General features: G+C 35.9%; 1 protein-coding gene across 1 annotated transcript in view; it reads left to right on the top strand.

The window, feature by feature from the left end:
• The window catches only part of LOC103773738 (voltage-dependent L-type calcium channel subunit alpha-1D-like), a gene marked incomplete at both ends in the record, with an annotated part of 102,503 nt that overhangs the window by 42,546 nt on the left and 35,806 nt on the right, over nucleotides 1-24,151 (top strand). The window contains one exon of the mRNA XM_008941116.1: nucleotides 21,624-21,763. Coding sequence (XP_008939364.1) covers nucleotides 21,624-21,763 — 140 coding nt within the window. The remainder of the gene's footprint in view (nucleotides 1-21,623; nucleotides 21,764-24,151) is intronic.

Below are 24,151 nucleotides of genomic sequence, written 5' to 3'. Positions count from 1 at the left end.
GAAAAACAAAGCCTAACATGAATACTTATGAAAACAGTGTTGGTGATGTAGTTTTAATATTAACAGAATATGGGAGCTACCATCTCACATGATGTGTGTGTGGGGGAAGGTTTATATCTTTGCATTCTGCTTTTAAAAAGCAAAGATACTTAAAGTAGGAAGCAAAAATTAAATAAATGAATGTTTCTTTAAAGAATAAAATTTTATCTGTGTTATATTGCTGTGGCAAGGAGAAATTCTCTAGGTTAGGATTGAGGCAGGGATAATAGAGATATTAATAAATAAAAGCTCTGAATTTGCATTTTCAGTTTCTCACCTTTGCTTGCTTCCTCTGGCTATGTAACAGTGTAGCAAACATGGGAAATCTTCTAATATTTAAATCTTCTCTCTTGCAGTCTGCAATAGTTGACCAGCATAAACATGTCAGGAATATAACCAGGTCACGCTGACCTTCTTGCCATGTTTGAAGGGCAGGAGAATACTTTTCTACCCTTGTACTGTGCTTTTAGATGCATTTAGGAGTAAGCACAAATGGAGGGGATTCATCTGAAATCTCATGTTTGCTGCGCTTCTCAGAACATGCTGCCATCAGTTACAACATCTAAAAAGTGTTGCACTTCCCATTCTCTGCTCTACCAATAGTTTGTGTTTTACATACACACAGACTGTATTAGAATACACAGGCTATAGTCTGTGTATATATAGTCTGTAATGCATGGAATATAGTCTGTATATTTATCATTAAAATATTAATGAAAATGAGATGTATGTAGAATCAGTACCCAGCAGTCTTTTGGGTGGCCTGACTGAGTGGTGTTGGGCTGGGTTCCCGGTCCAGTGTGCAGTGTCTGGTTTCATCACTGCCATATACACTGGTGGTAGAGAGAGTGTGTGGATTTTTGCATGTGATGATCAGACGCTGGAATAGAGACTGTAGACGGCCAGAATGCTGTAATTATCAGATTAATTTATTTGTCACCCAGTACCAGGTTGTGTGATGCTATCAAACTGCTGTGTCTAGCTGGTATACCCCACAGTCAGATGTCTAATTACAGAATACATGGGGTAGATTTAAAGCTAGATGGCTTAGGCATGAAGATTAGTGGAGCTGCAGTGTCAGTGACTGTATTCTGCGGACCATGTCGTTAACCTGTGCTGATGTATTGGTACTACAATTTTAAGGCCATTAGTTCTCAGCTAGATTCATTTGATGCTGGTCTACCTACTTAAGCTTCGGTCACTTTGCTTGTAGTACCATAGGTGAAATATGTATATATATTAATAATATATCTTCATGTATCTGTTCTTGATGCAATCAAGTTTACAGTGTGTATATATGTGTTAATTATTTTTGACTCAGTTAAACTAATTGGGCAAATATGATCAAAGCTTACCAGGTGGTAAAATTCCTGCTTTATTTCTTTCTTAGAAGTAAAATATTTGTTGCAATAAACAATTTAAATTAATGACACACAAGGTGAATGAAAAGTATTTTCTTTAGCCTAGAGTGAATACAGTAATGCAAGAAAGGCAGGAGAATGCAATAAATATAACCAAATATGGTGCGTTTTTTCTTTTTTTTCAACCATGTTTTGCACTGAATTTTTGTGGAATTTCGTGAAACATGGAGCTAAAGGGAAACTAGGGAGCATCTTGATATCAGTTTCTGTCTTTAGCATATCAAATGAATTTTATTGTCCTGCTTATAAAGCACCTATCACCATATCAAAAAATATTCTGTAGTAATATTTTGCAGCCTAACTTCAGAGTTTACATGATTTGCAGTGTCTCGGGTCCTTCAAGGAAGTGGTGTTCTACATGACCGGCAGTAAGGGGCTTTAGTCTGGAAAATACCCTGGATCACCCAGCAGCTAAACCTTGGCCTGTTACCTTGGCCTTTTCTTGAGACCTTTTATGCTTTTCCAGAAGGGAGAAGTGATGGAGACTCAAAACATAATTCTCCAGAAATTAAAATATGCTGTCATTTAATCTTCTTTTTTAACACATCTGTACTGTTCTTTCTTATGTAAGGTATCACAATCTGACTGAGGCATAAAACATTGTACTCAAGTAGTAATAGTTAGGTGGGTTAATAGTTGCATTAATTGATAATCTACCTTTCAAATTATTTTCCTTCAGCTTGTCTAGGTACTATCAGAATAATGCTGTTTGGAGTATTTTTGTTATCTTCTGGAAAGCAAGTTAATGTGAAATGATACACTTTTTCAAGAGGGAGACAAAACAAATGACATGAGTTTAAATTATATCTGTCAGTAAATTCTATAGAAAACATACAGAAATAAACAGCTACATAGCATAGTGCCTGATAATCATAAGTCTGTAAGACTAAATAAAGGTTAAAAAAAATTAATTCTTCCTTTTAATATGAACTACTTTTTTTTTTGAAGAAATGTGGAGTTTTTCATTAATCTCAAGGGCCGATTGTCTGGCTAACTTCTCTCTGCTCTTCTTATTGCTGTCACAGAATCTAAATGACAAATATACAGCCTGAAGACCTAATCTAACCATATTTTGGAACAATAGTAAAAAGGCTGTGCATTTGTCTAACATCTTTCATCCAAAGAAAACATTACTACAACAATGTATCTCTGGATACTTTCCAAATTTGGGATTCAGTCCTGCTCCTTTTCACTTAAAAGAGAACATTGTTTAACTCTAGACATGATAAATACAGAACGACGCAGACATCATTAAGGCTTATGTAACATGGGAACAGACAACTTCATCCAAACAAACCAGAATAATCCTCTTCTCATTTAAGAAAATTCAGGTACATTTCAAGGATCCCCATAGAAAGGACTCGCATTTCTTCCAGTATGAAATGTTAAGAAGTTTTGTATGTTTATGTGGAAAGGATAAATGGTTGAGGTGCCCTACTGAAATGGAGCCCTGTATCAAAAACTAGCATAAGAAACCTTGATCAAATGTAAAAAAGTAAGAAATGTAAAATGTAAGCGTAAGAAGTTTTGATCAAATGGAAAAATTTGTTTCCTTGGTGGAGTTCAAGTGGTGACAATTTTGACCCTCAAATAACATTTTGAAGCTAGGGAGTTTAAAGAGATACAGCGAAGTGGAGACATATAAGAAATGCAATTTTTAAATTACGTAACAGATTTATGTGCATACTTTGTCATATTGTGGAAATTGCTTTCTGATAGAGGGTAAATTAAACATCCTCCTTTGAATCAATTCAAATAAATAGGTGCAGAGGAAGGATAATAGGATGACTGTGTAAAGAAAATTTACTTCATAGAGGGAATTGCAACAGCATGACATATTTCAGCTAGGAAAATTGAAGAATGAGAGAGCATCTCATGAGAGGGAGAGAAAAGCTGCTTAAGCTAAAGAGCAGTGTTGGCACAAGAACATTTGCGTATCAACTAGCTGTGAGTAAAGTTACATTAGATATTAGAAGAGCTTTCTAAACATCAGAGGGGTGAGACATGGGAACAGACTTCTAGTAGGAGTAAAGAGGACATGGATTTTTATAGGATTGGATCCCCAAACTTCATGTATTATCTAAATGCTGCGAAGTCTAGTGGAAAAGAGTGCAGCAGAGAATCAAGAAATAGGAAACAGATACAAATATGAGTTTATTGACATATTAATCAAATGTTTCTTGATCTACTCCCAAACCTAATAAAGTACTAGACTATATTTTTTAATGAAATCATTGTACAAAAATAAGCTTTGGAGTATCTGAAAAACCGTAGAATACCTGGAGTTTATTCAGAACAGTTATATGGTGCTGCTGCTGCTTCTCACCAAAATCTCTGAAATTAGTGATTGATGGGTTATTGAAGCACAGTGAGAATCCAAAGCAAGTAACTCACCTGGGTCAAACAGCCATAGTCTCTTAGGATTCAATCGTTGGGCATTTTCTAATATCTAAATGTATTTCTACTTTCTGGTTTATTCTTCATTGAACAAGCAAGATAGTATTTGTAAAGCAAAAGTCACTTCCTTAGTTAGAAAGGCCTGTAGGTATTTCATTATATATACTTTTTATAATGATGAGGGATGGATAGCAATGATGATTTATTGTTATACAGTTTCACTATGATTTTTGAGCTCTTTCTGTAAGTGGTAATGTATTGGAAATATATAGACTAGTGAAATTAGGAATTAATGAAGTACTTGGGCAGATGTGCCAAAATGTCTAACGTAGAGAGAGAAACTGATGGAACTATAATGCAGATAAGGCTAAGATGGAGAACTATTGTGCATGTAAGTTATGCTTTCGTTCTCGTTGACGGTGTTTGGTACAGCAAGAACCATTAAGAGTGTCATAGGTAGGGGCACAGGACAAACAAAATAGTGTGGAAATATTAATATGTGAAGTGCCTACCCTATTAGAAGAAAAACCTAGATTTATTTCTGAAGTGTTGAGTGTTGTTAAAGGTAACAAAACTCAAAAGTTAATCATAAATAAAAGGAATAAGTGTAATATGGCCGTCTTATTCCAGTGAGATTACATGGGATTTTTTTGGTTGTGATGATGCTTCTCTGTTGAAGAGTAAGATTAGGTTTTTCAGCACACTTGCTGCAGGGATCACAGGGATGTTTTCTGTAGCTCCACACAAAATCCTACTATTGGAAATTACACGGTTTCTGGGTGCCTTACTAAACCAAATTACATTGTCAGACAACAGAAAAATAGGTCTTTAAAAGAATCACTCCTATTTTGCTTGAGGAGTTGTGTTCTGTAACAGATAGAGAGTCTGAAGTCTTTCAGTACTAATTCTTCTAAAATTTGTATACTCATCTACTTTATCTGATTTCAGTGGCGTTATGACGGACTTACGCTAGAAGAGAATCAAACAACTGATTTCCTTGTGGGGTTAGTTACAGTTTAAATAATTGTAACTTTAAGGCTGATTTGTTATTTTTTGGAAGGCAGACTATTCTAGTCTGTTATAGAATAGGAACTGTCCTTGTGTTCCCATTTTTGTCACCTTTAGTGGTTTAATAGTTAGTTCTGAGAGTCATCAGTGAACCTTTGTATCATAAATATATTTTTGCTGTGAATAAATGAAAATTTGTATTTTGCATTCCTGTATCTGTTAGAAAAAATTCTAAGCTTTAAATCTGAGATCAGATGGCACTTGTTAATTGTGACTCGGGTAGTTAACTTTTTAAGGAGAAAAGCTAGATTCTCTGTCAACCTAACAAATGTAATGCTAAGAAATTAAGGTTATTCTCTGGTCACCAATCACACCATACTCTCTCCAGTGTGTTTTTGCGTGGCACTTTTTCCTTCTTTGCCATCTTTCATCCTTAAACTCATTTCCAGGATAAACTAAGAATGCAGATTATAAGCTTGTAGATTTCTGTAAAATATGTTAATTGTATGTGAGGAACATGTGCGTTCAGTGCTTTGAAGAGATTTCTTCAAGTGTGTAGTTCTGTTAAATACGGGAAAAAAGATTTAGTCTTATACACTGTAGAAAAACTGATGACTAGTTACTATTTAAAAGGAAATGTGACTATCAGGCTAGACGTATTATCATGATGAGAATAGAGATACATTCCCTGGCATGGTTAGTACAGATTTTACTGTTCAAATCCAAATACATTGTTTACTATGTGACCTTATGATTCCTAAATCATCATATCTTTAAGGACTAGTAAAAGATTAATGCATGCAGGCCGGTTGGTCATTACATAGTATGTTGCATTCTTATTTGCTGCTTTTGAATATGGTCTGTGTATATCTTATTTAAGGACTGTTTCTTCTTCCAGAACAGGCAGGTTTAAGGCTATAAATTTTAGTAATCTGTGGGATTTTTGGAGATCAGTGTAGTTGTAATTATTGTTACCTACTTCTCTGTGAGATGACTCTGGACAAAGCAGGATTTGTTGCTGGTATTTTTGCTTATTTTAGTTCTGAAAAAAAAAGAAACCAAACCTCAAACTAAACAAACAACAAAAACCTTCAAACGTAAAGTAGTTCAGATGCTTGAAAAGGATGTGAACTAAGCCATGTAATATGGCTGAATTTCCCTGAAGGAGGAGGAAGGTGTCAGTTACGATTAGTGTGAACAACATTTATGGCCCTCGAGATGTGACCTCTCGTTACAGTAAATGTGACAGCTTGAATTACTTTCAATTACAGTGAACTACATTCAGCTACATTAGTTCTGACACACCTCACTAGGAGACTGCTGCTTTGATAGCTTTAACCAAAGGAAAAAAAGGCAAAACTTTTGAGTGCAAATGTGTATGTCACTTGAGCAAAAGCACTGGGTTCTGATTACGACATATTATTGCCTCAGGTTTTACACACTTCTATTACATCATTTGTTATTTCCACTGGCGCTTTCAGGTTTATGCCTTGGGCACTGGAGAATATGAAAACCACCTTTTTAATATGCCGTATATAATAAATGTAAATGCTGAATTTCAAAAAATAATAGGTGATTTCTCCAACTTTTTTTTTTTCAGGTAGTAACTCGTGCCTTTGCTTGGAACTGTGATAAGTGGGGTTTACTAGCTACCAGCATGTCCCATTTGGTATGGCGTAACTCCCTTTAATGTTTGTTAGCACTCTCAAATTCTTCATGCAAATTAAATATATTGCAACACGGGATATTTATCACTTGACAGAAACAGTTGTTATAATGTCACTACTTTTTCCTTTAAGGTTCAATTATTATGCTTCAGTTTCTACCTTTAAGCTTTTATAGAAAATAAGAGAGGCCCAGGGCCCAAGTCAACCTTTCACTTTTGCTACAGAGGAGATGCCATGTATTTCACGCTGTGCTAAGTATTCCATCGAAACATGAGTAAAACAACGCCTTTGGCAAATCATAAGTCAGAAACAGCACTAAGCAGAAGAAATAGTCGTAATTAAAGCATTTTGTTTCTCTTTGAGGACTTGATTTGCAGAGTAGTGGGCATTTTTTCTGCTAAGAGGAAAACCTTTTTTTCATATTCAAGTGGTTGGTGGTGTTGAATCACATTACAAAACTTGCGATGTACAATTGCCAGTTAGCAAATCACAAAAACTGGTGCTTGCTTATTCCAAAGTGAGTCTGAATTAAGGCTGTGGATGGTAATTTCATTTTAGTCTTCATCCTGTGTTAAGGGCTAACTTTCAAACCTGTTTTTCCAATATTTTCACTGGCTATTTGATATTGTAGTGGTGGATTGTAATAATGTTTGTAAATGTTTAAACAGCTATTTTAAAAACCAATATGCGGTATGAAAAATGCTTTTCTGTGTCAGTAACGTCTATGCCATTAAGCTACAAATCTTTGTGTTTTAGCTGTTACACTTATTAAAACTTACAACAGAATCAAAGTTCTAGATCTTTCTTCAAATCACTGAAACAGTGGGAGTCTAATAGCATTTTCAGGTTAGCTATTTGGACCATGAAATGTGCTCACTTAGGCAATCAGATTCCCTAGAAGTAATGAAGTTTCTTTTTTTTTCCTTTGTGCAACAGAGAAGACTTAAAGGCTAATCTCAGTACCTCAATTGTTGTAGCGGTAAGCTGATACAAGGAAGAGAACATAAGGTTTAGAATAGGTCGAATCAAAACAAGGAGTGGCCCAGTGCTTATATCCTGCTTATATCCTGCTTACATGGACAAAGCAGGATGGGTTAACAGGTAACACCTTAGGTTGATTACAATGAGTGTTCTTGGGCTTCTGGAGGTGATGTGTGCTATTAATTCAGTATATTTCTTGATGTATTTTTAACAAAACGTCTATGCCATTAAGCTACAAATCTTTGTGTTTTAGCTGTTACACTTATTAAAACTTACAAATTAAAACTTTAACAAATGATGGTGTTTTATGCCATCAAACCAAAGAAAAGCTTCACAAGTTAACTCCATTGGATTTCTTTTATGTTGTTCATGCATTTAAATGCTCACTTAAATGTGCTAATGGTACCTTACTGTTTTGTTGTGGTTTGAAGCTTGGGGGTGGGACAGGTGATCTCTAGGACCTAGGAGGGTCCTGGGGGAAGCGGTTTATTCCCTCCCCTTCCTCTCCACACTCTTTAAAAGAGGCAGCAAGGGGGTGCTTCTCTCTCTCTCCTGCCCTGTTGCTCTTGGTCCTGGTGTGCTGCAGAGGTCAGTATGCCTGATTCCATGCGGTCCTGAGCAATCCTACTGCTATCTGAGATTTGGGTTTTGTATATCTTGTTTACTTTGTATTCCTCCCATCTTTGTATATATCTACCTACCTCCCTTTTTGCTTTCTGTTCCCTGGTAAACAATATACTTTATTTTATTTAACTTCCAATTGGTGTAAAGTGTCTCTCTTTGGGGGGAGCACACAAAATTCTGTTCCGTGGGGTCCTGCCCTGAGCTCTGATACAGAACCAGAATGTTTTCAGTTGCAATACACAGAATTTTACCGTTTGGCATTGTGACACCTAACAACTTTTCCTCTCTTTTCAATAAAATGAGGAAATATGGATGGACTGTCCATGTAGGTCAGGTAAGCTGAGGGTTTTTAGTATACTGATAAGTTCTGTTGTGTATATATATGAAAGCGTAGGAATGTCTACCATGACATTCGTGTGCAAATATACAGAGAATACGCAGGAAATTTAATTAGCCTACCTTTGGGGGAATTCCTAATGATTTCCTTTTCATTCTTACAAGTATTGAAGTACATGAAAGCTGGGAAAATACAGGTCTGAGTACACACAAACATCTTCAGTAAGTGAATCTTCTTGAAATTCTATCCATATATCTGAAGGAGAAAAAGCTTTTTTGTTTGGCTCTTGGTCTTTCACTGCTATGTGTCTGATCAAAATAATAGCTTTTTCTTGCCTACTTGCAATTAGTAGACACTTCACTTCTTGAGGGGAGGAAGCCAAATATTTCCCAAAGGGAAGGAACAACTTCTTGTACTATGTAATTGCTTCCAAGAGCACAATTTGTAAGTCTGTTTTAGAAGCTATCTCACTGACCAGGTGGGAGAAAGTCAGAAGGATTGTTGAGACATTTGACATGAGCTGGAGAGCAGTTCTATAGGTGGAGAAAAAGCAGGTGTTGGTATACTCAAACTGTCTTATAGTGATAATGGAAGTGAACTTGGAAGGGTGACAGAGCACTTAAGAAACATTGAGTTCTCTGGAAATCAAAATGGATATCCCAGATAGAGGAATAAATTTAAAAACAAAAAGCTTCAATGCAGTTCAACTGAGTATGATGAGAACGGCAAGGTAATCTTCCTGATAAACAGTATTCTGTGCAGAGAAGTGGAAAATGAAATAAGAAATGCAAAACCTAAATACATCTCCTGGGCTACCAAATGGTATAGGAATGAAAGGAAGAAAATGATTTTTCATTGTAACTTTGAAATTACAAGGGTGCAACTTGGAAGTGTTTGAGATTTTTGAGTACTGCTTATTTCCTTTAATATTATGGCTGGGTAGGTGATTAAAAACCCCATGTATAGTCATCTGCAGAATGTGGAACTGTAATTGTAGCAGCCACTGGAGGGGCACTAACTAATGTTAGTAACATTCTGCAAGATAGAAGGAAAACTGATTCATCCGTAGAGAAGAAAGAAATTTGGCTTCAGGGCAGGCAGACTCATGTTTTCCTTTCTATCAGAAGTTCAAGATCTTTATCAGTAAGGTTTGATCTGTAGATCACAGGAAGTGAACCAAGAATATTTTTGTGACTTTATTCAGTTATTTCAATTTTGTTTTTACTGTAGCAAATTTTCCTGATACTTTAGCAATGACTGTCAATAGTATTCCATGTGTTTATTTCTCTCAAAGTTAGTACGTTTACTTTTGTCAAATACCTTTCTGTTGTGGTTAGAAATAAGAAAAGATAAAGTCCTCATGACAGTGCTATTACTCAAACCAAGCTAAATATGTTTTAATTTTTAAATTAATTTTCAGAGGTGTGGACCAGAAATTGTAGCTGAGCACAGCTGAAATCAAACCAGGTGAATCACTGATCTTGTCTGTGGATCGGGCACAGATAAGTGTTTTAGCTGTGCTATTTTTTAATTTTTCTTGGTGCTCCTTTATATTTACAGGAAGACATTCCACCTCTTAATGTTTCTTCTTGTTTTCTAGTTTTGCAGTGTGTGTCCAGGCTATTTTCCTTTTACTTTACAGAGAAACGGGCTTCTTTTCAACGCCATTACGGCAAAAGAGTATATTTCGCCTTGTCAACTCTATTTTCTCTACAGATCTGCGTTTTCTTGGTTATGGAACAGCAAGAGTAGTCTGATCTTCAGATCCATGACAAAAATGTTCCTGTGTTAATTGAGCCTTCTGTTTGTGCTGAAAAAATTACAGAGGTCTTCCCTTTCGTTGTTACCCAAATACTTACTGGGCATACCAAATGGGACGTCCCTGCATTTTATTGCTGCAGGGAAATATCATTTTATGAAACCAAGTTCAATTTTGCATATCTGGAATTTACTGCAAAATGTTATTTCATAAGAAAGTCTTTTATTAGTAGAAAGAAAATACTTTTCTTTTTTGATGATTGCAGAATATATTTTTTATTAAATACTTCAACCATTTGGTTCAAAGGCAACCGCAGGAGAAGTATGGAGAAGTACTTGTTCAGCAACCTGAGACAATCAAGGGTAGAGTTGTGCTTTAAATTTTTCTTGGATATTGCAGACCATTCTCCTGTCAGTTTGGATAAATGTATTTTTTTTTTCTTCTTCACATTGTTGTTCTGAACAGTGTCTACAAGCAGTATTCTATTCTGCCCTCTTCTATAGTTGAAAATTTCGTTAACATCATTGCTGTTGACATTTTTATGGTTTATGGCTTCTAATGCTCTGGCAGGTTGTTTGCTCATAAGTAATGTAGTCTTCCTAGATGTACTTGAGTGTTATCTTTTATAGTGAAGTACTGCATGTTACCTACTAACTAATATAAAGTAAGTGAATGTGTATCTAAGTAGTTAAGAAACTCCTTCTAGAAGAAAAAAATTCTGAAGAGGTGATAGAGCAGGTGTCATGTTATTACTAGGAAGGCATTAGAACTGTCAATGGAACACATTATTTACCAGCCGTACCTTCTCCTTGGTATAGAACTGTCATATTCACATCATGTATTGTGTTCAGTACCTTCTATGAGAAATTATACTGGTGGTCTGTTGTTAGGAAGTATTAAACAGGAAGCTAAGAACTAAATACATATTTCTGTGATCAAATTTCTTAATGTTATCTGAATATAAGGGACTCACACCCTCCAGTACTTTTAAAAGCCCCTGTTCTTTTTTTTTTTTTTTAATAATACTTTAATTCTGTAGCTAGTTCTGCTACAGGAGACCAAATCCTGGTCATGGAAGTTGACTGCTCTACAAAAGCAGAGGATTTGAAGAAAACGTTTTCTTGATCCTGCTGGCTTGCAGGAGGCAATAGTAGACCACAGGTGTAGGAAATAAATAGTTCCCCAGTTGACAACTGGTCTAGGAGTCTGACATTTAAAACTAGAGAAAGATAATAAGAAAGGATTGGAATCAATAAAGAAACAAAGATTCAATAAAGTAATAGATCTAACCATGGCCTTCGTGTGCTGAGACTTCAAAGTCAGACGAGGACATATGGTAGATACAGATTTTGCTTGTATGTTTGAGCTTTTGAAAGCCTTATTCATGGTGATTTCTTGAACCTTCTTCACTGTAGTAAAGGTGGAAAAAAACTCACAAAAATTCAAACTGCCACTAAATTGTTTAGCCTTTTATATAATGAAAGTTTCTATCCTGTTGAAGGTGTTTAGAAAAACAGACTGTCCCACAGGGTAGGTTTTTAATTTGACAAAGTCAAGGAGCTACTGTAGTCATATCTGACAGATTAATGAGTAAAGTACCGTAAGGAAACTATTCTATTGGTTTTACCCAGTTCTTTTGTAATGAAAGTGGGAATTAGACTAGCAATGAGATGGATGAATCTTGAGCAAAAAACACCTACTCAATGAATATGTCCTTGTTCTGTTTCCCAGCACTATCAGTGCAGAACATAATGACAAAACCTATTTGTTCTCCATATTGTTCTGTATTTTTTTTTTTTTTTTTTTTTTACAATAAGTCCTTGGCATTATTAAAACGTAACACTGGAATGTTCTAGAGCTGTCAATGACTAGTTAACCCACAAAAATATTACCTCTTTGCTCTTCTCACTGTTTCATTTGGGTGTTGCATTGCTTCAGAGTGACTTGAAGAAAGCTTCCATGAAGTGTCTCATGGAAAATAAGCTGGCTGTCAGGATAGATGTTTTGCTTTGGAAGCTCTTTTACCTACCTAAAAGCTGAGCACAAAGTGACCATTAACAGGTATGAGAGAAACTCTTTTGAATGTTTCAGGACTGTGTTAGTCAAAGAATGAAAAAATGGCTGGAAAACTATGAAACAATCAGAAAACGGACAAAGGAAAAAGTGAATAGCCTTAAATCCAGACTACTGCAGTATTACCTGAAGATGTTGACTATATTTTTATGACTTTTTTTTTTTTTTTTTAAGAAAAGTATATATAATATCAAAATATATTTTTAAAGTATGGTTAGCAAAGCAGATGTGCCTGTGCTCACAGAAAACATGGGGAAAATTCACATATGAGTCTTTTTAGAGCAGATATTTTTTCTTTAATGTTTCTTGTTGAAATGCATTATAGTTTGCTTTCTTTTAATTGAGATTTTGGTCTGGAATTTTCTGTTTTAAGGAAAAACAGTTTGTCTTTTTGAGATTTTGCTTTTACCCACTTTGCCCTTGTTTTTTAGTTTCTCTTTGAATGTTCTGGAAAATCTGTATCTAAGAAACACTTGTTGAACACAAAGTGAGCTTGTTGCTGGTTTCAAATGTAACATTTGGAAGTTTTCCAAATTCTGACACATTAAAAAAGAAATTCGGTAGAGGATTACTGCTATCGGCCCTCTTATCACTTTTCTACTCTTGGGTTTCTACATGGTCAGAGGTGAATTTATAGGGATTAGAAAATTGTCTTAGTATATCAATTCTCAGAGAATTTGAGGATGTTACTACGTGTCAGAAACTTTTGTGAACATTCTCAGCCCCTGGTTTTTAGCCAAACCCTGCTCTCTTACAAATAAATAAAACTGCTAGCAAGTAACGAAAATGTATTTAACTTCACTTGAGTGCTGCTTTATGACTAGATGCAGGTTTAATTCATCACTTGACACTCACTCTACTCAATTAGGTAAGGTAAAATTATGTGACAGTGTGACAATATACATAAATATTGTCTCTTGTAATCTCCTTATTTTGCTGACTTTATTTTCCTGAGTATCATCAATTACTTGCGTGCCTTTCTGCCACCCTCTAATTTGGATTCTATTCCAGTTATATCCTTTATTGCTTACTTGGCCTGCTTTCTGATATGCAATTCACATTCTTTGGCATACTCTGCTCAGTCCTCAATAGGAGTGCTGTGGATTGAGGATTGAAATTCACGTGTTACTGCCATTAGCATTAGTACAACTCATTTTCACACCTTGCAAGTATGCAGTGCAGAGTAATTAGTTCATTGTCTCTTTATAATTTTTTTCAGTAGATGTTAATTTTATGGAGGTCTGTAATAGTTTTAGTAATTTATAAGCGAATTTCCAAAATCATGCAATTTACCTTGTTGCTTAAGAACAGTATGGAACAGTCTGTGCCTCTAGAAGGGTATATAAGCGGCTGCAAACAGTGTATTTTATAATGTACATACAGAATGGGTATCTGTTGTTTCCACCTAGCTGTTATTCAGCAAAACTCTGTATTAGTTGTCAGAGAACAGAATTCCACATAAATATAGCATAGAAAAAAGCTAAGAACTTGGATTTTTCCTATTTAAAGTCACAAATGGAAAATACCTGCTTTGCCTATGTACTACCTAAAGCTTTTGCATGAATAAAAACAGTATGGATCCAGACAGATGCCTGTAACTGGCATAAGAATTTGTCATTTGGATGCAACATTTTCCTGCAAGTACAAATGCTTATTTACAGAACTGAGGTGTTTAACTATATCTCTCTGATATATATCTATCTGATATAATTATATACATTATTATGTTATTTACAAATTAAAGTGGAAAATACATGATTAAAAATGAGAAACAATTACACTCAGTGATGAAATGCGGGTCTAAAGTACATTTAGAAGAAGTGATTACAGGAAATAATGGGGAAAAAAAAGTAATCAATGTGTTAAACATTGCTATTCATCTGTCTTTTACTGCCAGGATCTGTCAGATGAAAGTATAGGCATTATTGCTCCCTAAAACTGTCTTTGAAGGTTGAGATACTATTTCAGTGTTGTAAGCTATTAAAATGCTGCTTCAGACTACATCAATAAAAAAGGGACTTTAAGAAACTTAATTATGCTTAATCTTAATTACACTTTGTTGCACTTTAGTGTATAGCTTGCACATCTATTTTGTTCATTTGCTATGCTCATTATTTGAGATAATTATTTTCTTGCAAGCATAAATGCCTGTTTGAGATCTAGAGGGTGGAACTGTTGTTAATTTGGGCTATATCAAGTGATTGTGAATTCACAATTCAAATGAGATTAAAAGATTTTGTGTCCTGTTCAGAAACAGTGAAAATTCTGTGAGTGAGACTTGTTGCGTGGCAGTGATACTAAGAATGTGAAGTCTTCTGAATTTTGTATAAAACTGTTTTCAGCATGTTTGTGGTGTGTAGCACCTACTTTGTTCTACTCCTAAATATTACATTTGCATTTGGTATTGACTTTTAAGTATCAGCCTTGCTATCAGATGTACCGGTGCTAACTGACAAAACATCTGAATCTGTGGTAGAATGATGGTGTGCTGTGAAAAGCCTCAGAAGATTGGAGATACTTCTGGGCCTAATGCCAAATTCCTGCCCAGAGTTGCCCTGGATTTTACATGGGAGCCAATGTATTTATTCTAGTTTCATTATTCAAGACTTTCTCAACTAAAGCTAAATTTCTTAGTTTTTGTAGTATTTACTTTTGTAGATTCAATAATGTTTTTGAACTCTGACCACTGGATAGTATCATAAGGATTAGGAAATGTATTCTTGAAACAATTTCCCAGTTTCCCAAAACAGGTTTCTCAGTGCATAAAGGCATATTCGAAGCTAATGTATCAAAGTGGCTTAGACAAATCAGTACTTTTTCCACTAATCCCTTCCCAATTCCTGAATTTTGTAAAGAAATTGTCAGATCTTCATTCATACCTTTGTAAAGCATATCTTGATGCAGTGCCTTTTTGATAGAGGTGTTCAGTTACTGTTTAAGGAGGAATGCTGCTGCTCAACTAGAAACACAGAGATAACTTAGTCACCAAAAGTGGAATCCATATGAGCAGGTATATGATTCTCTTAAATACTATGTCTACAGAAGCTGTCTCTTCCCACCCTGGAATCCTAATTGTCAGGAGTTTTGAGGTCCATTCAACTCTTCATAGTCTGAGATGTGGGAATGAGCATGTTCTGGGAGCAATTTGAGGTCAGGGATGTTGCTGGTCAAACACAATGGTCTTGTGTACATGGAATGTCACACACGCTTCAGTATGGGAGCAATGTCTATTGGCCCGTGGCCGCATTAAAGGAGTATAATTATCGGTATGCAAAACTGTAATTTTCTAAGGCTGCTGCAGAGCTCAGCTGACTGAAAGGAAAGCATTACTTACAGTAATGCAGATATCTGACCTAGTTGAGTGCAGCAATTGTATTCCCTCAGAGGTGGGTCAAGACTGATCAGGAAGACACAACATAATTTAATTGGATTGATCAGAATACAAATCCTTAAAACATTGTTTATCAAACTCTCTCTCTCTTGTTTGCCATTATGTATCTAAAGACATAGTTAACTCGGTAATGATCACTGAATTCTTGAGTGATAAAGAATTCTAATTTTTCTAATAAAGGAAGAGTACTTTCTATGTCTAAACTAGGAAGTAAGTTATTTCATCAGCTATAAAAGCAGAAACAAGGTAAAGCTTTAGTACAGTTTTCTTTTTGCCAGGTTAATGAATTTCATGTTTATTTCATTATCTGCGTTAGGGAAACTGCTATGACATTTTCCACATACAGGAATAAATAGGTTTGCATTTTTAGATTACTATGGTGCAGCTCACAGATGACTTTTCAGGGGAATACAAGTATATGAAGTGATAAATTTTGAAATTCAAAACCCAGTTTGTTTCTGTCTTACAAATACTGTGTTTTCTCCATGGTAGAATTTGAGAGAATGGCTGTTTGTCAAAAAGATAAATGGGTTTGTATGTTCTCAAGGCATCAGTCATACATGTAATAGCACATGATTCATTATTAGTCCCCAGATCAAGAATGTCCAAGTGTCTGATTTTGTATGCTTAAACTGTAGAAAGTTGATCAGTTTGGTTACTTTGCTTAAACTAAGTCACTTTGTCTGCTAGGCAGTTTTTACTCTGATACATGTTACTCTGGATACAAAAATCTATTTCCCCACTTAAGAAATAATTCTGATCTTTGGTGCCCAGGGAGTAGAAATTAATGAGAAGACTTAATTACATAGCGTAATAGATTAAGGTTTTGCAAATTAATGACTTTTTATTTTGAAACTATCTTGTGAGACATTTCTAAGTTAAATGTAAACTTTTGGTGCATCACATTACAACATGTAATGGTAGCTTTGCATCTTTCTTTCAGAGATTTTGAAAATATGAAGATAATAAATGATGACTAACATATACCATCTGGAGAGGGTGGTGGTGGTGGTGAATTTTCTTACTGAGCAATGGGGTTTCTGCTAAGCTGATCTACTTAAAATAAGAAAGCAAGTGCTTTTTGTTTTTTTTTGTTCTGAGGAAATGAAGTTCTAATGGCTTCACTGGAACACAGTGGATAAGCAGAGCCCTTGTTTTGTACCTCATGACCAATATCAAGTGGAGCTCATTAACCTTGCATCAGAAAGGCAATGTATTTTATCAGTCCTGTTGTTGCATCATACGTTCAGAAAAAGATTGCTGAGACTTGAAGATTTTGCACAATCTTAGAAAAAGTGTTAGACAGCCTTGCAGGAATCAGTTGCCTGTGAAGAAAGAAAACCTAGCTCTGTGTGGTATTATGCCAGTAAACAAATGACTATTAATCTACACAGCCACAGAATTAGATTCTTAGTTACCAGACATAGTTCTGTGCTTCATATCTTCTTTAGATGTGTGGCTGTCAGTGTTTTTTTTTTTTTTTTGGCTACTTTTGTGATACAATATAGAACTAAGTGCAATAATTGATCTTAGAAGGATGTATGTTTCTAATTTCATCTATTTCATCTATTTCATGCCATTTCTTAGACTCAAAATGGTCTTCTGTTTCTTTCAGTACAGATTTTTTTCAGGCAGTCACTCAGTCATATATTTCCTTACTTTTAGTCTGGTTGTCTTATTTCTTAGTATTCCTACTTCCATTTTTAATGAAATAAAAACTATTCACTTACTTGATTCAAAATTAGTTGAAATTAAGATGTGCAGGGATAGTTTTCTTCATTATCAAGAAAAGAAAACTGATAAATGTGCTTCATAAACTGTTAGACCTGCAGTCTTCAGTCTGTATTTTTTTAAATTCTCTTGCACCTTTAGATTTATTTTTACATAGCAACCCTAACTCTGCAAGTCTTCCAATAATATTGGTATGATAGATAATAATATCGGTAAGTGGTATGATAGATTAAACTTATTTACTCTTGAGCAATGGTTGCTTAAGCTCTGGATAGGCTAGGTAACGTGTGGCCTACCAATGAGTAGAAGTTGCAGAGGCAAAAATTGATGTCCCTAGTGACTGGCAAGAGGCTATGGAAGTGTGAGGAGGGACTGCCAGTACCTTCCTGAGGGGTGAACAGGCTGTTAACGTTGCTGTTCGTTTGAGAACATCTGTTGGCTGCCTACTTAACTAAAAACCTCAAACCAGTCTGTAATGAAAGCACAGCCTGTACTTTGATTATTGTTAACTAATGGGCCAAATCATTCATCTTGCCTCTCTGGAAGACACAAGCTGTGATGTAAAAAGATAGTGTGTGAAAGCATGAAAGAAAAAGGATGGAAAGAAAGGAGGAAGGGAGGAAAAACAAAACACTGGAAGTGAATAGACCTCCTTGGTTGTAGATGTATATCTGTGTTTCTGTTCACAAGGTTTTCAAGAAATTGTGCCTCTTGAATTGCCCAGTGGCTCTTGTTGCAAATCACCTTTCTCTTTTGCCATTGCCTCTGTTAGAAGCATCATCCCTGATTCTGTCTTGTACCCATTATGAATATACTTTCCTAGGGGCAAATTCTGTAACCAGACATATGCTTTACAACAGAGAATGAAGGTGGAATGAGGAAGAGTTGTTCTTCTGCAGAAAGGAAGGAAAGCTTTCCTGGTGTTCAGTGTTGCATAGAATGCAGGGGTTTTTACATGTTGAGTGTCTAGTGGGTGTAGGTAGTTGTACACGCCCTGAATCTAACTGTACTTTTCCCTATGACAATGTAAGAATTATTAGAATACTAGAAATTGCATAACTGTTAACTGGGAGAGGCCTCTAGAGGTTACATAGTCCTTCAGCCCCTAGCAGGATTGTTGCCAGCACTAGATCAGCTCAGCAGTGACTTTGCCTAGCTGCATCTCCAGAACTTCCTGCTTTGAAGCTGTATGTTTGCTTCCTGCTTTGAAGCTGTATGTTTGCTTTCTGCACTACGCTTCTGAAGAAGAAGTTCTTGTTAACATCCTGTGAACCTTCAAACTTGCAGCTTGTGGCTGTTTTCCCCTGTTTTACCATTTTACCACTACTACTTAGCATTTGGCTTTGCAGTCTTTCTAACACCCCTGCAAGTAGTTGTGATCTACTCTTAGCCTCTTTTTTTTTTTTATGGAGAGGAGATCCTCCTTGCTGGACAGGAATCTTTCCTTCACTGAAGCCTGCACTTCTCAACACCCTTTTTAAACTGAGAGCCAAAACCGTAGTAGTGTTGCAGCCTCACAGCACTGGGTAGAGGTGGAGAATAATTTCCTTCAATCTGCTTGCCATGCTGTTCCTGACACAGCCCAATATGGAATTTGTTCGATTTACAATGATCGCATGTTTAACTTGGTGTCCACTGTGATTTCCAGGTCTTTTCTCAGCCCCTATTGGGGTGGGATTATTTAACATGAGGTGCAGAAGTTTACATTTTTCCTTGCTGAGATTCATGTGGCTTCTGTCAAGGTTTCTTATGGTCTGACTGTTAAGTGACACATGCTGACCTTAAGCCTACCACTGGGTTTAAAAAAAAGAGCTTGTATTACATCCCATATTGTTTTAGTAAAATACTGTTTTCAGTACTGCAGGAAATAGCAATCAGTCCTGCTTCCATAAAAAATAAAATAAACAAGAACAATATTATTGGACAAGGTGAATGCTAAGTGATAGGGTGGAGTTGTTAGGTTTGAACTGTAACATTAAGATGAAATTCAAGGGTATGTGAACATTGAGCAAGTTACACCAGGACTAGGGCTGACGCCTACCCCAAATAGTAGAAGAGCATTATTAGAACATTCTTTGAAGGGGAGCAGTGAAGGACAAAGATGATTTTAAGATGGAATCTGGTAGGTTAATGGGTGGAATTAAATTATATATTTGCCCGTAATAAGAGGGACACTGGTTATGTTGACCCAAGAGGTCATCTTGGCCCAGAAGGTCTCATCCAATCCTGTGTCCTGTGTTCCCTTTATGTAAAGAAGCTGTTGAAATTTTGCATATATGAAACCTCCTATCTCTTTTGTCTCGCCTTTTCTTTTACTACTATGATTTTGATATATATTTCGCCTGTAGCAAATGCCAACCATAGTATTTTTGTCTTCCTTATGTTGTCTTACATTATTTGTCTTTCTATAGCCAAGCTGCAGACTTAGTTATATGCGGGGAGACAGAAATAGCTGTTATTTTGAAATGTGTACATGGTAGGATTTGTTTGAATTTAAGCATTTTTGCAGTATGCTTCTCAGGAATGCTGATAATTCATATTGTTGTAATCTCCGTGGTGCTTTCTAGCCAAAGAAATCTGATGGCTTTTGGTGCACAAACCATTCACATTTCTTCCGTAAGGCCACTTTAGTCATGTTATCCAATAGTTTTTTCCAGTTTATTGGTGAAAAATTAACCATGTAAATGGAAGGACCAATTTTGAAAGATGTATTGGGAAGTCTGAAGAGAAGGAGAATGCCCATCTGTTTCATCAGGCTGGAAGTTCTCATGCAAAATCTAACACAGCTGAGGAGAAGCTACCCTGGATGAAGATTTACGGCGTTTATGAAATGCTCTCAAAGCAGAGAAAAAACACAGGACTTATGGGACTGAGCTGAGCAGGAGATGAGATCCAGGAAAATCCCTGCTTTGCACTAGGAGAAAGCCTTACCTCTCATAGTGATCCCAGGGTGCTGCCTGTGGGACGTGAAGACCTGGAGAGGAGAATGTAGTTTATTGATAAGCCTCTGTTTGTTAAGTCACCAGTGTTAGGTTTATAAATGGATATATCACATACCCTATGTAAATAAATATAAATGACCTTTTCACAAGGAAAAAAAAATCTAGCTTCCCCAATTAAAGACTCTGCACATGAGAATATAAATTTTTTTGTTGAGATTCAGGAGGTTTGTCTTTTGTTTGGCTGTGTATGAAACTGCCAAGCTGTGTAACAAACAGCAAATGCGTAGTTTTGTGTGTAATGTCTGTGCTCTGTTTGAGTATATGATAACAGAAGATTGTCATTCTTCCTGAGCAGTTATAGCCCATGCTATTAATGCTGTGTGTGATAAATGAGCAATGTCATGTGTTCCTGAACAAGTTCTTAAGAAATGAATCACTCTTTTCGTGTCTTTTATTCTTGGCTGTAATATTTGCATAGCAACAGATAGCTGAATGAAGTATTAAAGTGAAGAAATTATGATTTCTGCAGGTAAAAAGAACAAATGTGTTAACTGAACTGTTTTGATAGCAGCAACTTTTACAGTTAGTCCAGTTCGAATATGCTATTACTATAGAAAGAAGCAGCCACAAAAAATATTATTCAATTACCTTGGAAAGAGATTCAATGTATAGCTCTGTTTAAAATAAGAATTTTGTTAAAATGAAGAAACTAATAACGTTTAAAATGGAAAAAGTTGCAACACTGTGAAATTAAATGAAGATTGTGTTAAATATTTTCCGACTTTTTGAATCCTTTTAGTATGAGATAACACTGTCTCAAACTCCCTTATTAGGTAGAACTGTGTGGATCCTAATTAAATAAAGGCTGATATAACAAATAGTGAAAGCAAGTAGTCTACTGTATATCTTTTAAGGGTATTTCCAGGACCATGTTCTACAGCATTTTCTCATTTTAATGAATGCAAAGAATCCTATTGACCTGGAGGGGACTATTGGCTTAAGTAAAGCTACAGTATACTTCCATGTTTGCAGAACCTGTTTCTCTCACTGAATGTGAAAACAGGAAAATCTCATGCAATTATGTAGTTATAACCTTGTCAGTACAGCTATCATTAAGTGCTATGCAATTAACCTGTAAAATTAACTATAATGAGGTGTTGTATCTCCTGATCAATGCAACTTGCTGCAAATTTTAACTAGTCAAAGAGCTGTTAAATTGTTGTCTTTAATTGTACTTTTTTTGTCTTTTACAGGAAAAAGTAGAATATGCCTTCCTGATAATTTTTACAGTTGAAACATTTTTGAAGATTATAGCATATGGATTATTATTACACCCCAACGCATATGTTAGAAATGGATGGAATTTGTTGGATTTCGTAATCGTAATAGTAGGGTAAGTCACTTATCCTTCATTATACAAAGATTTAATATCTTGAGAGTGAGGTAGATATAGGTCTGTTTGGCTAGGAGTAACAACTTAGGCTTGATTTCTGTTCCTTTGGAGTAAAAGAACTGATACAGGTGAACAACTCAGTCTTCAAAGTTTTCAGCACTATCTGTGACTGTAGGCTGTTGCACAATCAACATCACAGTAAAAGTTCCCCGGGGAATTCTGAGCTCTCCCAAAAATTTTACTTGGCTGTTGTCTTGGAGAATCTTTTCCATCTGATTTTCCTAGGTGTACAACTGATGCCCTTCCATATGATAAAGGTTGATCTGTTTAGGTCCGGATATTAATTCATTTATTCATTTATGTCTATGATGTGGTTATGTGACCTCTGTGAGAACCCATGTGTTTCAAAGTGGAGAAGAATAGTCGGGGGGGACAGAGTTAACGGAGTGAGCCCTTGACCTTTCCAAAATCTGAGGAAAATTGGACTTTTGGGTGCTGCACATCAGGCCACTGCAGAACGTGGAACAGATTCTCCATATATGACCTTGTATTTTGTGGTGTGCTTGCAAAGAAGACCTTAGTATGCAGTGTGCAATTCTTTTTTACAAATTTATAAGTTCCAACTGTATCAAGGGCTGCCTGTAATTGAAAAGGCCCAGAAATAAAAGCTTGTGCTGCTTTTAGCTCATTATATTAAGGGAAAAGTAAAAAGATGCAAACTAAAGGAATTTTTGGTAAAGCATTATTAAATTTGGGCAAGTATTGTGAATGTATGGATGCCTGTTTTTTTACAAATAGGTATTTGATTCTGAGATAGTAAATGTTATTGAAGAGGTTGCATTTGGGCCAGTTGCTTGGCATTTGGGCCATTTTAGTCCAGGACTAAAATTTGTATATAAATAGGTTCTTCATCAGGTCAAGCAATTCTCAACAGATTGGCCCCTGTGCCTGAAGGGGAAGCTTGGTGGGCAGGTGTGGAGACTATCACACATGAGCTCTAGTCTCTTGCCAGACACGCACTTGAATAGACGTCTTCCCTTTTGTCAAGTGACCATGGAGTTACAGTAACATTGGAGCAGTCTAATTAACATGACCTCTATCTTTGGCTCTGTCCTAAATACATGATAACTAAAAAATTTTCCATTAGCTTATAAAACACTCATTATTGGAGGCTAAATTTGGTTATGTCAAATGGTCACACTGAACCCATGGAAAATAGGAAGAAGAAAGGACTACATCCTACCAAGTATTGAAATATCACACTGAAGTTTAAGTCTTAGCTCAAACCCAGAGATTTTAGAATATAAACAATTATAGAAGTTGTTGTTAGTTTACCTGGAAGACAAAGTGGGCCTTTCCTAACATATCAGGCACTGACAAAAATGTGAGCAAAATTTTTGTTTGCTCTTTTAAGAAGAACATAACCCACATAAGTAAGCAAGCATTAATTCATTTAATTAATACTTAAAAGCCCAGCAAAATATTGATTTCTCATATATATCCCACAAGGAGTATAGAATCACTTCTGGATCTGTTTGACTAGTTTCATTGTGAAATTTCATTAGATATTTTAATAGCTTTGAAAGAGCTGCCATCATGTCCTATATTCAATGTAGTAGGTAAAATCTGCTTTCTCAGCAAAAAATGTAGCAGTCCAAATGCAAAAACCTTAATTATACAAAAAAAAAAAAATCTCTGCTAACAAAAGGGAAGCATATATAGAGACCTTTTTCTACAGCATCAAATTTGGCATTTAAACTTTGGTAAACTCTACAGGAAAATATATGAGTTTTGATAAAGGAGATGAATGGGTTTATACCATAATGACTTTATAGGATAGAAATAAAATGACAGAGCTGTAGACATAGCTGTGAATGTGATGTTTTCTACTGTCTTTGTCACTTCTCTCTGAATCCAGTCAGCGAATGAATTGCTTTCAGAGCAGTCTACTACTTGCCTACATGCTATGCCACAAGATTTCCGTTGATGTCTGTGAAAGAATAAGGGCCTGGTAGAGAAAGCTTTCATAGCACCTTCCTATGCCTGTAGCCCTTTAATTTTCTGAATGATGTGTGAACTGACAGGTTGAAAGCAACTTCTCTTAATTTGGGACTTGATTCAGAAGTCTGTTTAATCATGTCTACCTTTAAAGCATGAATAGTCACTCTGAAATCACTGAGGTAGCTCATTTTCTTAGAATTATGCTTCTACTAAATTATAGGGCTGAATCAGGACCTGAAATATTAAATGTCTGGATTTCTGTGGTTATAGCAGTATGTAGGCTGCTAGTGTTCATTTGAAGATCTGCAATCTTCATGGCTGGGTTTTGCTCTGGAGGAGAGTGAAGCAGAATAGGGATGGGTGACTGCTACAGGTCAGATGCTTACG

This window comes from Merops nubicus, unplaced genomic scaffold (assembly GCF_000691845.1).
Source record: "Merops nubicus isolate BGI_N331 unplaced genomic scaffold, ASM69184v1 scaffold38535, whole genome shotgun sequence".
In the NCBI taxonomy this organism is placed as follows: Eukaryota; Metazoa; Chordata; class Aves; order Coraciiformes; family Meropidae; genus Merops; species Merops nubicus.
Note: the sequence above shows the minus strand (reverse complement) of the source record. Positions and strands in the feature narration are given on the sequence as shown.